At 46.7% G+C, this 16,160-nt stretch overlaps 1 protein-coding gene across 2 annotated transcripts in view; it reads right to left on the bottom strand.

Moving 5' to 3' along the window:
- Nucleotides 1-10,206: 10,206 nt before the first annotated feature.
- Nucleotides 10,207-16,160, bottom strand: part of LOC106963005 (zinc finger protein on ecdysone puffs-like) — a 12,880-nt gene continuing 6,926 nt past the window's right edge. Inside the window, exon 10 of one of the 2 annotated variants that reach the window (XM_015057711.1) lies at nt 10,207-10,627. In XM_015057711.1, the coding sequence (XP_014913197.1) occupies nt 10,341-10,627 (287 nt within the window). In that variant the 3' untranslated portion in view covers nt 10,207-10,340. The remainder of the gene's footprint in view (nt 10,628-16,160) is intronic. The other variant, XM_015057710.1, reaches the window with a different exon arrangement.

Here is a 16,160-nt window from a genome sequence, read left to right as displayed (position 1 = left end):
ACTATCCGCCGGACCCCTGAATAGACCTGCCAGGGAGGCTTAAGAGTCTGACCCCTCTGTAATTGGAGCACACCCACTGGTCCCCCTTTTTGACCAGGGGAACCTCCACCCCAGTCTGCAAATCCAGGGGAACTGCCCCCGATGTCCATGTGATATTGCAGAGTCGCATGAGCCAACACAACCCTACAGCATCCAGAGCCTTAAGAAACTCCGGGCGGATCTCATCCACCCCTGGGGCCCTGCCACCGAGGAGCTTTTTGACCACCTTGGTGACCTCGTCCCCAGAGATTGGAGAGCCCAACCCAAAGTCCCCAGGCTCAGCTTCCTTCCTCAACAGAAGGCATGTTGGTGGGATTGAGGAGGTCTTCGAAGTATTCCACCCACCTGCCCACAACGTCCCGAGTCGAGGTCAGCAGCACACCATCCCCACTATAAACAGTGTCAGTGCTGTACTACTTCCCCCTCCTGAGACGCCGGATGGTGGACCAGAATCGCCTCGAAGCCATGTGGAAGTCTTTCTCCATGGCCTCTCCAAACTCCTCCCACGCCCAGGTTTTTGCCTCAGCGACCACCCGAGCCGCATGCTGCTTCTCCCGCCGGTACCCATCAGCTGCTTCTGGAGTCCCACAGGCCAAAGAGGCCTGATAGGACTCTTTCTTCAGCCTGACAGCATCCCTCACCGAAGGTGTCCACCAATGGGTTCGAGGGTTGCCGCGGCGACAGGCACCAACAACCTTGCAGCCACAGCTCTGATAAGCCGCCTTGGCAATGGAGGCACGGAACATGGTCCATTCAGACTCAATGTCCCCCATCTCCCCCGGAACGTGTTCGAAGTTCTGCCAGAGATGGGAGTTGAAGCTCCGTCTCACAGGGGACTCCACCAGACGTTCCCAGCAGACCCTCACTAAACGTTTGGGCCTGCCAGGTCTGACCGGCTTCCTCCCCCCCCACCACCGGAGCCAACTCACCACCAGGTAGTGGTCAGTGGACCGCTCCGCACCTCTCTTCACTCGAGTGTCCAAGACATACGGCCGCAGATCCGATGAAACGATGACAAAATCAATCATCAAACTGCAGGCTAGGGTGTCCTGGTGCCAAGTGCACATATGGACACCCTTATGCCTGAAGATGGTGTTCGTTATGGACAATCCGTGACGAGCACAGAAGTCCAACAACAGAACACCACTCGAGTTCAGATCGGGGGGGGCTGTTCCTCCCAACCACGCCCCTCCAGGTCTCACTGTCATTGCCCACGTGATCGTTGAAGTCCCCCAGCAGAACAAGGGACTCCCCAGGAGGGGCACTCTCCAGTACCCCCTCTAAGGACTCCAAGAAGGGTGGGTAATCTGAACTGCTATTCGGCCCGTAAGCACAGACAACAGTCAGAACCCGTCCCCCACCCGCAGGCGGAGGGAGTCTACCCTCTCGTTCACCGGGGTAAACCGCAACGTACAGGCGCCAAGATGGGGGGCAACAAGTATGCCCACTCCTGCCCAGTGCCTCTCACCGTGGGCAACTCCAGAGTGGAAGTACGTGCAGCCCCTCTCAAGGAGACTGGTTCCAGAACCAGAGCCATGCGTAGAGGTGAGACCGACTGTTTCTAGCCAGAACCTCTCAGCCTCACACACTAGCTTTGGCTCCTTCCCCACCAGAGAGGTGACATTCCACGTCCCAAGAGCCAGCTTCTGCAGCCGAGAATCAGACCACCAGGGTCCCCTCCCTTGGCTGCCGCCCATAACACAATGCACCCGACCCCTTTGGCTCCTCCGACAGGTGGTGAGCCCATTGGAAGGGGGACCCACGTCTCCTCTTCGGGATGAGCCTGGCTGGGCACCATGAGTAAAAGGCCGGCCACCAGGCGCTCGCCATCGTGCCCCACCTCCAGGCCTGGCTCCAGAGGGGGCCCCGGTGACCGCGTCCAGGCGAGGGAACACTAAATCCAAAGTTGTTCCTCATCATTGGGGTCTTCAGGCTGCGCTTTGTCTGGTTCCTCACCTACGACCTGTCTGCCTTGGGTGACCCTACCAGGGGCATAAAGCCCCAGACAGCATAGCTCCTAGGATCACTGGGACACTCAAACCCCTTCACCACGATAAGATGGCAGCCCAAGGAGGAGTAACTGACAATGAATTTGTGCTGAAAGTTCTCGATGTTGTGTTGGCTCAGTGACGTTCATGAATGTGTCGCTGCAGTCTGTCGCTCCTCACATGTCAAGCTCTTCATCCATGACAGACACAAAAAAGCTAGCTAGCTAGCAAGGATACTAGCCTCTACTTAGCATCAGCCTCAAGCCGATGCTAACTGTTGCTTGAAATGGCAGTAAGGAGATTAAATGTCAGAACATTCAGACCTGAGATGATCGTATCTGACACAATAACTGATTTAAGACATTTTCTGGATGCACCGCCTGCTGTCCCTCAGACCTGGACCCATCCACAGCAATCCGGTCTGGTCCGGTCCACTGAGCATGCTCAGAACACCCTGATGGGTCAGACAGCCTGATGGAGGAAACAGAGAACATCTCTGATCATTTTATATCATTAAAGAAAATAAATGAAGAACAGGACCAAACGGCAGGATGAGTTTCAGCTCATCGGTATCTGCCTTCTACAGGATGTTGAAGGTTCTGGTTCTGGACGAGTCCAGCCCAGCAGGAGGCTGATGAAGGCAGGCAGAGTGCAGCAGATTGAACCCAGATAAGATTCTGTTTTTTCTCCCAGCAGGAAGCCGAGAGTCTGCAGAGCTTCATCAGACTCACAGGAGGCTGAAATCAGGCTGTCTGTATTCAGCTCCACAACATAAACATGAGGCCTCTTCCTCCTCCTCACAACCGCCATCATCATCATCATCATCATCATCATCGTCATCATCATCATTATCACCATCACCATCGCCTCCTTCAGCCTCGGCTCAGTTATTTACCTGAAGACATCCCATCATGGGAATCCATGCAGCTCTGAAACAACAATCTGTACGTCAACTATAACTCTGATCCCAGAGCATGACACCCCCTCTACCGCCTGGGAGCAGGGCCCAGACGCCCCCCTTCCTCCAACCATCTGGAAACCGCTGACTTCAGTGTGCTACCAGCTGAAAAATGTCTAAAGTTGACGGGAAGTTTGAAAATGTTACAGGCAGACATGAACCACATCTATACATAAAAACAAGCCTGGAGGGAAGCCAGGCTGATAAACCAGGAGGTTTTTGAAGATGATGATGATGATACCTGAACACCAACAGCATTTCCTGCGGCGTGCCGGGACTCGGGTCTGAATCATTCAGAGCATCAGCAGCAACCCCAGAACCACTTCAATACCGAGTTGCCGTCTCAGCTGATGGGGCGCCAACTAGTGGTGGCACCCTGAAGCACAACTCCTGTCTCAGATTCCCAGACCAACATGTGACAGGTTGCTCTCATGATGTGCTAGTATCCATGCTAGCTAGCACTTAGCAGCCAAGGAACGTTGACAGCGTTCCTTCTGGAGATCAGAACCAGGCTAAAGGTTCTGGAGATCAGAACCAGGCTGAAGGTTCTGGGTTCTGGAGATCAGAACCAGGCTAAAGGTTCTGGGTTCTGGAGATCAGAACCAGGTTAAAGGTTCTGGAGATCAGACGTTCATGAACTCAGAGATCATTTCCTCCTGCAGATGTTTGGGTCCACAGACCTGGTCCGAACCAGCAGACTGGTGAATGAACTGGTTGGACTGGGAGCCCCCCACCTCCTTTCACTCACACTTCATTTATTTGAAGTTTTAATCTCATTATTAAGTGTTTTGTGGAGGGGGGTGAGAGCAAGGGGTGTTACTGACAAAGGCCCCTGTCCAGGAACATTTAGTGCGATGTTCCGGTGGTGGCAGCAGGGAGGGGGGGTCAGCAGATGGATGCCAGATTAACCCGCCCATCACTCCCCATTCTCCACACTCCTCGCCTTTTCTCTCCCTCTCCATCTCCACAAAAGTTTCTCTCTTGTCTCCCTAAATCTTCCCCAACTCTTATCCCCCCCCACCACTCTGTTACCCCCACTTGCCCCCACCCTGCTGCCCCCCTGAGCCTCTTTTATTGCTCATTTCAGCGATGAAGACGAGGCAGCGCGCCTCGTCAGCCAGAAAGCAACAGCCATGAATTCATGGGCTGGAAGGCCTTGATCCTTCGTGGCCCCCCGCCACCGCCGGGGGAGGGGCGCCATTGTTCAGCAGTATATTGGCTTGTCTATTACCCCCCTATTTCTCCTCGCCCCCCCCGGCACGCACACACACACACACACACACACACACAGCTGCTGAAAAGAGCCATTTATCGCCCCCTCCCTCCACAAACACACTTTGATTCTTTCAGTCACAGAGACGGCAACAGTAGCAGAAGGTGGCGGGTCGCCACAAAGACGGCCATGAAATTCAATTAGCATCCAGCGCTAACTCTCTCTGCCTCTAAGGGGACCAACTAGTCTGTCAGGCCCAGAGCTGAAGACCCGGCAGAACCAGGACTGGCCCAATTACCACTCTGACCTGCTGACAGAAGCAGCAGGAGAAAGTCCACAGGTTCAGTAAAAATGAGACCATGAAGACAGATATGAACGTTTATGATACATTGCTTTTAGTTCTCACTGTTTGAGTCACTGAGCTAAAAGGAAGGAAAGCAGTTTAGATATCCTGCAGATTTCTGGCGAAGCATAAATGTATGAAGCAACATTTTACTACCAGTCCTGAAAAAGATAAGCTGCACACCTTCAGGATTGATGTTTAAAACTTATAGATACTTTTAGCAGTAGCCTCAGCTAAATGCTGTGTTGGTCTAGAGATTTAGTGCTAGCAGAATTAATGTTTGTGAATAGTTCTTTAGGGTTAGTGCAGCTAACTTTATAAATAATGGTGCCCTCTAGTGGTTAGCAAACTAGATCGCTAACATTAGCACAGCTAATGTTTTCACACTAAGTAGCTAATGTTAGCACTCAAGTTAACTAATGTTAGCACACTACTTAGCTAATGTTAACACACTGGTTCATCATGTTGTTTGTGCCAGCTGTGCCCATCAGCCTCAGGATATTGCAGACCAAAGTTAATTGTTTCTTTCTTGTGCATGTTGATGTTTTGAGATGTGTCCTGTAAACGTGAGAGAGAAGCCGATCTTTTTCTACCACCAGCCTGCAGCTCACATGTATCCACAGCCTGCTTTCAGAAGAACCAGCTGATCTGAACTTAAGCCTTTAGACCAAAGTCCAGCTTTCCAGGCTTTTGGTCCCAATAAAGCAGCATTCTGATGTTGGTCCTCATAATGCTGAGAAAACCAGTATGTGTGTGCTGAGCAGGTCTGGATCACTGCTCCTCTTCATCAGGGGTCATGTTTATACTAAAAAAACGCTCTTTCTGTGCGCTGACCTGTTAGAGATGGTTTGACCTCAGTTTTTCTTCCTTTTTTTACGGCGATAATATTAATAATGCTCTCAGTGAAAAGAGAATCGGCTCCCTGAACAGAAGCCCTTCAGGCAGAAGATTAGCGCTCGTCACTCATCTGGAGGACAAAGTCACTCCGTTCAATAGCTTCATTTTCTGAGCTGCCTCGGAATAATATTCATCTATTCATTTCTGAGCCGAGGCTGTAAAAGAGGCAGAGAAATTCAAAGAGCTGGTGAGGATTTTATTCATGAGGGGAAAACATGGTCTGAACCTTGATAGCGCCCCCTACTGGCCTGAAATATCTGAAATATCTGTCAGAGATCTGAAGGATAAATTCTTGATAATTAAAAAATGAGCAGCTTCCTGCCTAACAGCCTCATTAAGTCGTAATTAATTCATCTCTGAAATATTTGATGTGAGAAAAGCCAATATTGAAACCAATAAGCAGCAAGAAAACCCATTCAGGATGACTGGATGACTGGACCAGCACCAGCACAGCAGAACCAGCAGAGCAGAACCAGCAGACTGGTCCCCTGCACACCAAACACATACACATCATACACATACACCAAAATAAAGATTTTATCTGCTTAGTAGCAAAACAAACTGATTTAATTTAGTGATTAATTATGTTTATCCATAAGTAACAGCATTAATGCTCAAACTCAGATTCATTAGCTTAGCACATTTCAGCAACAAGGCTTAATAAAACACAACAACCAAATATGAAACAAGCAATAAGCATTCCATATGATCAAATTCCACCGTCAAAATCACCACATCAATATATTGATCAATGTTCCAGTTATTGATAATCAAAGCAGCTTCAACCAACCTGAAAGGAGCTCAGGGATTCAGCTATTTTTTTCAGTTTTCTCGATGTTTGTTCCAGATCTGTTGAGCATAGAAGCTGAGTGCTGCTTCTCCATGTTTGGTTCTGATTCTGGATGTAGCGCAGAACCAGAACCAGAACCAGCAGCTTGATCCAGCAGCAGATCTTTAATCTGTTCAGTGATTTATAAACGACCAGCAGTGAAGGAATGTAGAACTGGATGATGTAGAACTGGGTGGTGTAGAACCGGGTGGTGTAGAACCGGGTGGTGTAGAACCAGGTGGTGTCTCTACCCTCCTGGTTCTAGTCAGATCTCCAGCTGCAGCTTCTGGTCGTCAGTCTGACCTGCTGCAGGAATCAAAGCCACTAAATCCTGGATGAGTTTCTCTGGTCAGAGACAGAACCAGCAAAGATCAGGAATGTTTTCTCTAACTGTTGCTGAACATAATGAGCAGATAATAGGCCTTCATCACCTCCTCCTCCTTCTCTGGCTAACATCCGTCCTCTCAGAACCAGAACCAGCTGCTCTTTGTGCCACTACAATACGGAGCGAATGTCGAGGACTGCGCTGTAAAAACGGGTCCATCTGTCTGCAGGAACTCCCCCAGCTGAGCCGCGCTGTGTGTTTGTGTTTTTGTGTGTGCATGTGTGTGTGTGTGTGTGTGTGTGTGTGTGTGTGGCTCACACCCCGACCTCGCTAACTGGTGTATAATTGACTCCCAGTTGTTTTCACACAGTGGCTCCACTAACACAGCGTGACTTCTAATGGACAGCAACACAATGCTCACTCATTAGTCCCAACACACACACACACACACACACACACACACACACACACACACACACGATGCCACTTCCTGTCCCTGATCAACCAAATATCATAAACTGATCAATCAACTAATTTAATTATGTCAGTTAAAGCAGAGAAATTTTGTAATTTAATGATTTTATTTTAATCGTCGGTTGAAGCAGAGCGTCTCTGTGAAGCTGCTTCAGGAGGAAAGCAGATTTTCTCTTTCTGATCGTTCACTGATCAGATCCGAACTTTGGGTTCGGTTCCTGATCTGAAACATGGGAATGTTCTCCTGCAGGGGTCAAAGTTCACCTCAGTTCAGTTCATTTCTGCAGCAATAATTCAGAACTAACAACCCAAAAAAGAATCATTTCAGTTAAAAATCACATTCTGTCCAGTTACCCACAGAGCTTGGTTTGTTATTCTAACCAGTTTAAAAGTTTCTCTCTGAGGAAAACCTGCAGAGCATCACTCCTCCTGACCAGCAGGGGGCGACAGAGGAAACCTCCATCAGAACCAGAACCGGCTTGGTACCAGCCACCGACTGTAACTTTGAGAAAACAGAAACAGAAGAACTGATGTCAGAGTAAAATAACTCCATTTTGTTTATTCTTCATTCATTTTGAGCAGAAAGATTTTCTGACTGCTGATTGGTGGGAAATCTGAAGGGGGCGTGGCTTCTACAGAGTCCATGCTGCAGTGGGAGGAGCCTACACGCCTTATAAGGACGGGACAGGAAGAAGGTTGCTGTGCTATAAGGACAAGCTTGAGGAAAGGCGTCCCTCAGGGCCGTGTCTACTCTGCTGCCCAAAAATAAAAATAAAACTTGGATGATTTTTTATGATTCTTATGTATGATGAGTCCATTAATGAACTGGTTTTATGTTTAACTGCGTATCAGATATACTGTTGGAACAATTAGTATTTTATCAATTAATTGTTTTATTGTCTAAAGTTTGATGTAAATTATTCTGAATAAATATTTTCTGTTTTATTGATGTCAAAGTTTTTGCTCATGCTGGAACAACTTTAGGATCTGATTATGACTAATGAGTGGACAGAGGTCATGTGGAGGTCAGGTGGAGGTCAGGTGGAGGTCAGGTGGAGGTCAGGTGAGTTGTTAGGATGTGATAATTGAAGGTTTTTGGTTCTTTTAGACTTTATTTTCTTCCGTCTGGATCGTCTCCTGATCTTTTCTGAAGCTGTTTTTTTTCCGGGTTTTCTGATTCGCTGCTCTGGATCCAGCAGCAGGTTGATGACCTTCATCGTCCTCCTCCTCCTCCTCAGAGTGTTTTTGTCCTGAACACACCTGAGCTCTGCAGGAAGCTCTTTGTGTTGCTGCCTTTTGTTCGGCGCTGCGCTGACGGAGACGGGGTTGCTTTTGTTTTCAGCTCTGATGAACATTTTCACCTCCTGCCTCATTGTCTGCTTCTGACTCAACAACAAACCCGTTTCCATGGAAGAATCTGTATTTCTCAACGTTCTGCCTCCATCAGCGTCCGTGTTTCTGTCAGCAGAGCCATTCTGTTCAGATTTCTGCTCTGAAACGTCTGAGAACGAATCTGAAGAGGGAGAATATTACCGAAACAATATTCATTTAATCCAAAACATTTTTTTCAGAAACAAACTTGTTTTCAAGCTGAAACTTGAGCAGAGCAGTTTGGTGCTGATAATTCAGAAAAGTTACTGTCAAATAATTTGAGTTATTGACTCATAAGAGAAAAAAAGGAGTTTATATCTTCTTAATATAAATGTCACACTTTACATATTTAGTTTGAATCTAAATATCTAATAAATCTCACATGTAGTGAATTCTATAAAACATAATATTTAACTTAAAACGTTATATTTAGATTGCTTTAGAGACACTTGGCTAAATCGTTTACTAACTGAATATTTAGTCAGTTTAAGGCTGAGGAAATATTTGGCCAGCTAGGAGCTAAACATTTAGCTCACTAACATTTAGTTTGAAAGTGTGACAGTTAGAAATAACTGAATGATGAGAAGCTTCAGGTCATCAGGAACTTTGAACTTTAATCTTGTTTCATGACAATCCGGGGTTCTCTGCAGCTTCCAGACAGTCAGTATGTTACCAAACAGTGTCTGACTTCCTGACCAGGATCAGCTGACCTGCAGGTCGTCAGGGATGGCAGCATCTGATTGGCTGCCAGCCTGATGATGTCACCGTCTGTCCATCAGCCACAACCGCCTGTCTGCACAGAGTAATGAATTCACTGCTCCATTAGGGCCACCCGCTGAGACACACACACACACACACACACACACACACACACACACACACACAGGGCTGCAGAGAGGGGGGTTAGGCTCTCAGGTCAATTAGCAGCTAATTGGTGGACAAGCTCTCATGTTTGATTGGCTAATTATCCAGTTAGCAGTTTGAGTTGAAGGAGGAGATCTGACCACACACACACACACACACACACACACACACACACACACACACAGCAGGCACCTAAAACAACATGATCCATCCAGCAGCATATCAGGATGGAGATTCTGTGTCAGAAACTTTTAATCTGTAAATGTTTTCCCTCCTTCAGTCCGGTCGACCCGGTTCTACTGGAACCAGAACTCCATCACCTGCTCCACCTCCGGCTGCTGTGGCTCTGAGTCAAACCAACCTGTTCCCCTCCTGGCCTGTGGGGGCGCTGCACCAAGAACCACTGAAGGAAACGACACAAAAACCTCTGAAGACACTGAGAGCAACTTCCTTCTTCACCAGATGGAGACAAGATGGAGGATTTTAGCGATTGGAGGATTTCTCTTTAGGCTAAAGACCAGGAGCCATTTCTACTGCTAGCGCTAGGCTAGCACGTTAGCTTTGATTACATTTACCCAGAATACCCTGCTCTGTAGTTCACTTCCTGCTTTTGGAACGGTCTCTGGTCCGCTTGGCTTTCACATTCAAGCTGAACCAGAGTTCACTTCAACCGAACCCAGACTGGGGTTTGGAGGACCAGAGGTCAGAGGTCGATTAGTTTTCACACCTCTCCAACTGGACTGGACTTTGACTAGGCAGATGGACTGGAGTTGGGTTAAAACCTAAATCTGTTTCTGAAACAGAAATCCAGAAGAAGCAAATTGGAAATAATAATAATAATAATAATAATAACAGATTAAAGGAGCTGCTTTGATTTTTGTTCATTTCTTGTGTATTATTGATGTTCTGAGTTTTTGCTGCTGCAGATTCAGATCAGCAGTAAATCACTGGTCCTGGTTCTGGTCCTGGTTCTGTAACCCGGTTTCTCGGTTCTGGTGGTACAGTGTGTTCCTGTCTCATGGCTGCTCTCACACCTTCATCACATTAGCTGCTCCTCCTCCTCCTCCGGCTCTGTGTGAGTTAATTGCAGGGTAGCAGAGAGGAGCGCTGGATTCGCGGCGCGGGGCGTCCAGGAGGAGCCGACCCTGTCATTTAGCTCTGTGGCTGCGAGCTCAGAGTGGCAGCGAGCTAGAGGGTTACCCAGCATGCCGCAGGGCAGAGTGGACCAAGCCGCATGACAGTGGGCGCCTAATGGCAGCTCACACACACACACACACACACACACACACACACACACACACACACACACACACACACACACACACACTGCGGTGAGGCTAATGACAGCTGCCTTTTAATGTTGAGCAAGGAGGTAACCTGAGTGTGCCTGTGTGTGAGAGAGCAGTGGGGGGGACTCGTCAGGCTGAAGGGCGATCATTTAGCTGCTCTCTCTCTCTGGATGTGAATATGAATGAATGATGGAGAGCAGAACCAGAATGTGGTGCGTTCAGGAACTCCAGGTTCTGCAGATTCTGGTTGCTGCCCGTCTCTGGTCCAGATCAACCCAGTCCAGGTTCCTCTCCTGCTCCATGTGGGTCGGTCCTGGTTCTGCAGACCCAACAGAGTAAGAACCCAGAACATTTTCCAGTTTGAAGTTTTTGACGACCAAACAAAGAGCTGTGTTTTCCTGAGCAGCCAATCAGAGCGCAGGTTATTAAAAGGCCAGAATGGTTCAGAGGGAACCTGCAGCTTTCAGCCTTCAGCGCCTCGGCTCTGTGACTGACACGCCGACATTATCAGGCAGTTACAGGCTCAGTGGGTAGAAAGTAGCAGCTAATTACAGCAGATCAGAATAAAAGGCTTTCAGAGAGAAACCAGGAGAAACGAAGTAATGAGCAGAATATAAAGAGGAGGAGGAGGAAGAGGAGCGAGAGGAAGAGGAGGAGGAGGGAGAGTTTCAGTTTCCAGGTGACCCAAACTCTTCATTTATTAAAGAAACAAACATGGAAGGAAAATAATTTTTGCTTTTTGATTCTTTTTATAGATCAAATCTGAAAAGTGTGGCATACCGTTACATTCAGCTCTCAGAATCAGAACTCTGTAGAACCTTCAGGTCAAACTCTTCTTACCTCCTGCAGCAGCGAGCTGCGCTATGGCACCAGGAACCAGAGATCAGCACTGATGTGGATCTGCTGTTGCTGTAAGCAAAGACATAAGAGTAGACCCCGCATTGGCTGCTCCAGGAAATATGGCGGCCATCTTGGAGCGGTATACCCTCCTACTTTGCTCAATCAAAACAGCAGAAGATGCCTCAGCACTGAGGGATATTGTTGTTCTGGTCGATGGATTATTGATGCGAGGGCTCCACAGACATTTCACAAGTAAGAATTGTTCATAAATGTTGCTTTGATAGATGTTTGAATATGGTTTCCAGTAACAGAAAACCGTGTTATGAAATATTAAATGCGCTGATACGTCATTGTGCTGCTAAACACATAACGCTGAGTGGAGGGGTGGATCGCTCCAAGATGGCCGCCCTAAATCTCGTCAGCGACAATAGATGAGAGCGGTCCATGAGGGTCTATCCTTATATTATGTCTATGGCTGTGAGGCCCGGACCGGATCGGGTCGGATCGGGTCAATCTGAGGAGACGAGTCTCCCTCTGAGTCTCGCTGTTTTCATTTCATCCAGTTTTTGTTTTGTTTTTCTAAAAGCTTTTAAAGCTGCAAACAGAGAAAAACATTCAGAACCGAGAAGCAAAGAGACTGAAGGACAAGTAGAGAGAGAGAGAGTGTGTGTGTGTGTGTGTGTTTCAAAGGCAGAAATAAAAAGATGAAAAACAAAACGAAAGAGGAAATCGGGATGAAGTGAAAAATGGAGGGAAAACAAAGTAAAAAAAATGAATTAAAATCAGAAACATTGAAAAGGAAGAATGAAAGAAAAAGACAGGAAGGATGGAGAGAATATGGAGAATGAATAAAAATGTGAAAGAGAAAATCTGAAAAGTGTGAAAAGCTGAAAACTAAAAGTGAATCATTGGCTGAGGTCACCATGGCGACAGCCTGCTGCCTTGCCCAGAGGCAGCAGGGAATCAAACCTCCACCGTGTGTTTGCTGCTGAAGGTCGTCCTGCTGGAGGTCGTCCTGCTGAAGGTCGTCCATTATGCAGATGAAAAGCTTCAGTCAGAGGCGGCGTCCTTGTGCTGCAGCAGGTGGAGACGCAGCTCAGCTTTTAGCGTCTATTCAGCGAAAAACACTTAAAAAACACTTTAATTACCAGAAAGACGGCCAGGCGTTCCTCAGGACAGCAGCAATGCATGCTGGGAAGGTCAGCTAGCAGACTGGATCCATATTTAGATATCAGAAGATAATTGATCATATTTTAGTGAAAATATCCACAAAATCAGCAGCAGATTCAATTCAACTGAGATTTACTGTTTTTATTCTTTCCTCAACCATCAGACTGGTCAAGGAGCTTCTTTACAAATGTGACTGTGGATGCTAATGTTAGCATTAGCTGCTAAATCTTAGCACTGAGATTCTATTTCAGGCTAGCATAGCTTTGCTCACAGGCTAATTGCTTTTAGCACAACCTGATGGGTGTTTTCCCATCAGATCGTTCAGAAGCAGAAATTAACCGAGAGCAGCGACTAAATAGCAACTGTTAGCGGATGTGGCTGTGCGTCAGATTAACGGTGTACCGGAAACACATGAGAACAAAGGTTCCTACTCTGAGCTGAAATTAAAACGTTAAAATCTAAACTCTGCAGGAACCTTCAGTTCTTGAAAGGTTCATCTGGACCAGACATCAGGCCCAGGTCCAGCCGTTCCCAGAGCTTTACTGGGCAGAATCATGTTGAAACTGGATCCCAATAACCAGAACCAGAAGCAGAAGCAAAACTTTCCTCTGCTGTCAGACAAAAACCTCATTTCTTCCTTCCAGCTCAGACCCAGTCAGGCTGGCTGAACTGGGTTCAGGTTCTGGTTCCTGTGATTCCAGTCAACTTCATCAGTTTGTTTCATCAGAACCTTCCTGTTGTGAGGGGAACCGTCCGGACATTCTGCCCGTCCTGCAGCCGAACCGCGGAGTGAATCAGTCTAAACAGCGTGAGCTCCCCCTGGTGGCCAGAAGCTGGAACCGCATCCCGGTTTCAGCTCGGAGTTTTTCCATTAAATGTGTTTGGTGACAGAATGAAGGATGAACTGATGGAACCTGATGAACTTTTTTATTTTATAAATTATCGAAGGAATTTGATTTTCAAGAAGTTCTGAATTCAGAGAAAAGGGGCGGGGCATCAGGGTCCTGATGGGTTTAGAGGTCAAAGTTCATGTTCAAATGAAACATGAAGAAAATGTTCTGAGAGCTGATCAGGTTCACCAAAACCAAGTCCGAATCGAACTGATTGGCTCGCCTATTACCTGGTTACCTTCTGACCTGCTGCACTGATCACAATCAACGATCTGACGTCAGACCCGCTCCCACCAGACTCCGTTCAAAGTTTGTTGAATTTAACCGGAAGTTGCTCCGGAACGGGACGTCGGGACCACGTGACTGGCTGAACACCTGCGGCTCACCTGTGACGCCACGCCCTTCCTCCGGCTCAAACAAATTCATCACAGCTTTTAGCTTCTATTAATTCACATATTATTTTTTAATTATTCTCTGAAAATTAATAATTTATAACTTTTAAATCATGAACCGAGCTCAGATCTGGACCGCGGTTCCGAACTTCCTGGCAGGATTTATCCGGACCGACTCTCCGCGCTGAGAGTGGCCGGCTCAGGGAGCGCGTTTCCCGGGGACAGGAGCTCACCTGATCTGCCGGTTCCTCCGCCGGGTTCGGCTCTGCGGCTCCGGATGCAGGTTCGAGTCCGGCTCAGTTTAGGCATCATGATGATGATGATGATGACTCTTCCTCTGACCTCAACTCCTGCTCGCAGCGGCACAGGGCGCCCCCCGGTGGTGAAAAACATGCTCGGTTCTGTCACGGGCAGAACCGAGCATGGCCGGGTCTGCCCTGAAGAACAAATTTGGCTGCAAGATGGTTGACAGAGACACTCAACATATTCTTCTTTTAATAACCAGATTTTTAGCATTTTCTGATTTCATAGTAAATCTGAGCAGTGACTGTAAAGCAGAAGAATCTGTAATTAATGACGATATTAAATGTGACCAAATAGAGCAGACATTCCCAGTTAAAGGGACAGGAGCCCCATTCATTAAACTGGATTCCTTCCTTTAACAGCAAACATGAAAACTTTAACATCATGGATTAATTTACTGAAACATCATGATTGGCTTATTGTTGATAAAATACATGTAAATATTTACATTAAATGTAAATAATGTAAATGCTTACTGGCTGGTTTAGATGCAGGTTGTGGGTCTGAATCCCGGTCAGGACTCTCCAGGTTCTCCATCAAACAGAAACACGATGGGAAAGTCTGGAATCGTTTCCTTCAGTGACATTATGGCTCATATTTTATTCATTTTACTGTAATTAGACTGAATCATATTGAATCTTTTATATTAAGATAAAAACATCATGAAAAAGAAACAACTTTAGAAAATCCAGGTTCAGTTTTAACACCAATTTTCTCTTTAATTTCAAAATAAGAACTTTAACAGCAGCAGCTCTTCATTCATTCATTAATTCATCCAGTAACGACGGACGATTTTTAGTGTTTTATTTCTTTGATCCAGAACATCATCATCACCATGGCAACTAAACACAAACATTAAAATACAAAATCTAAGCTTTAAGATGCAAACAGCCAAACCAGGCTGAGGTTCTGTCTTTTTCCCATGATGCACCTGAAGGCCTCTGTAAGGCCTGCCCTCATTGGCTACGGCAGCCTGCCAGGTACAAAACAAAACAAGCATTACAAAGTAAAAACACCTTCAAACTAAACTAAAACTAAACAATCAACATCAAAACAAACATCCATAAATCTGCAAATTAATTTCAAATTATTTACAAAATTCAATTTACAATTTTAAATAATTTACTATCCATTACATTAATAAAAATGATCATCCAGAACAGGTGTCAAACTCAAGCCCCGGGGGCCAAATCCGGCCCGCCGTAGCTCCTCATGCGGCCCTCTGGACGCACAAATGGAACCTTTCAGTATTATTTTATTTATCAAATCAGTTTTCATTACAGTAGATCCGTCACTTCCTGCAGTTTTTCTCAGAAATTCATGAAAATCATTTAGCACTGCAATGCTAACTGCTAATGCTAGTGTTTCTTTTTTATTGCAAAAAAAATCGTAAAAATGACTTCTGGTGATGATCGGTGTGAGAAGACGTTCAACTTAATCTCATTTCAATAAGTTCTGATCATTATTCTAAAGGATCGGATCTGGAAACTCCTCCAGCCGGACCAGAACCAGGTCTGAAAACCAGCCTCCTCTAGTGGGACATGAGGAGAACCAGTAGAAGCAGCTGCTGACTTTTCTTCTGACCTCTGACCTGCTGATTTTGCTGCTGTATAAACTGAAGCTACGGAGCTCCAGTCCTGCCCAGCGTTCAGTCAGCGCTCTGCTCCTTTAAGGGACACAGCTGCTGTCCCTGCAGCAGCCACCAGGTGGAGACTAGGAGTTCTCAGAACATCATGATGTTGCCACGATCCTCTGATGCATTCTGGGAAATGGAGTCATGAGGTCAGGGCAAACCTGTCTTCATCCTCCTCTTCCTCTTCCTTTCGTCTCTGAGCTCTGTGGTTCTGGAACAGACAAACATCACATGTGATTGGTCCATTGGTCCATCACAGCTGAAACCCAGGTCAAAGGTCAGCACCAACCCGGTTCCGGACAGAACCAGAACCGTTGACAAATCATCGAAGAGACGAAACAT

The sequence above is a fragment of the Poecilia latipinna genome, unplaced genomic scaffold (genome assembly GCF_001443285.1).
Source record: "Poecilia latipinna isolate Pla-1442-1.1 unplaced genomic scaffold, P_latipinna-1.0 Scaffold1485, whole genome shotgun sequence".
Lineage (NCBI taxonomy): Eukaryota > Metazoa > Chordata > Actinopteri > Cyprinodontiformes > Poeciliidae > Poecilia > Poecilia latipinna.
Note: the sequence above shows the minus strand (reverse complement) of the source record. Positions and strands in the feature narration are given on the sequence as shown.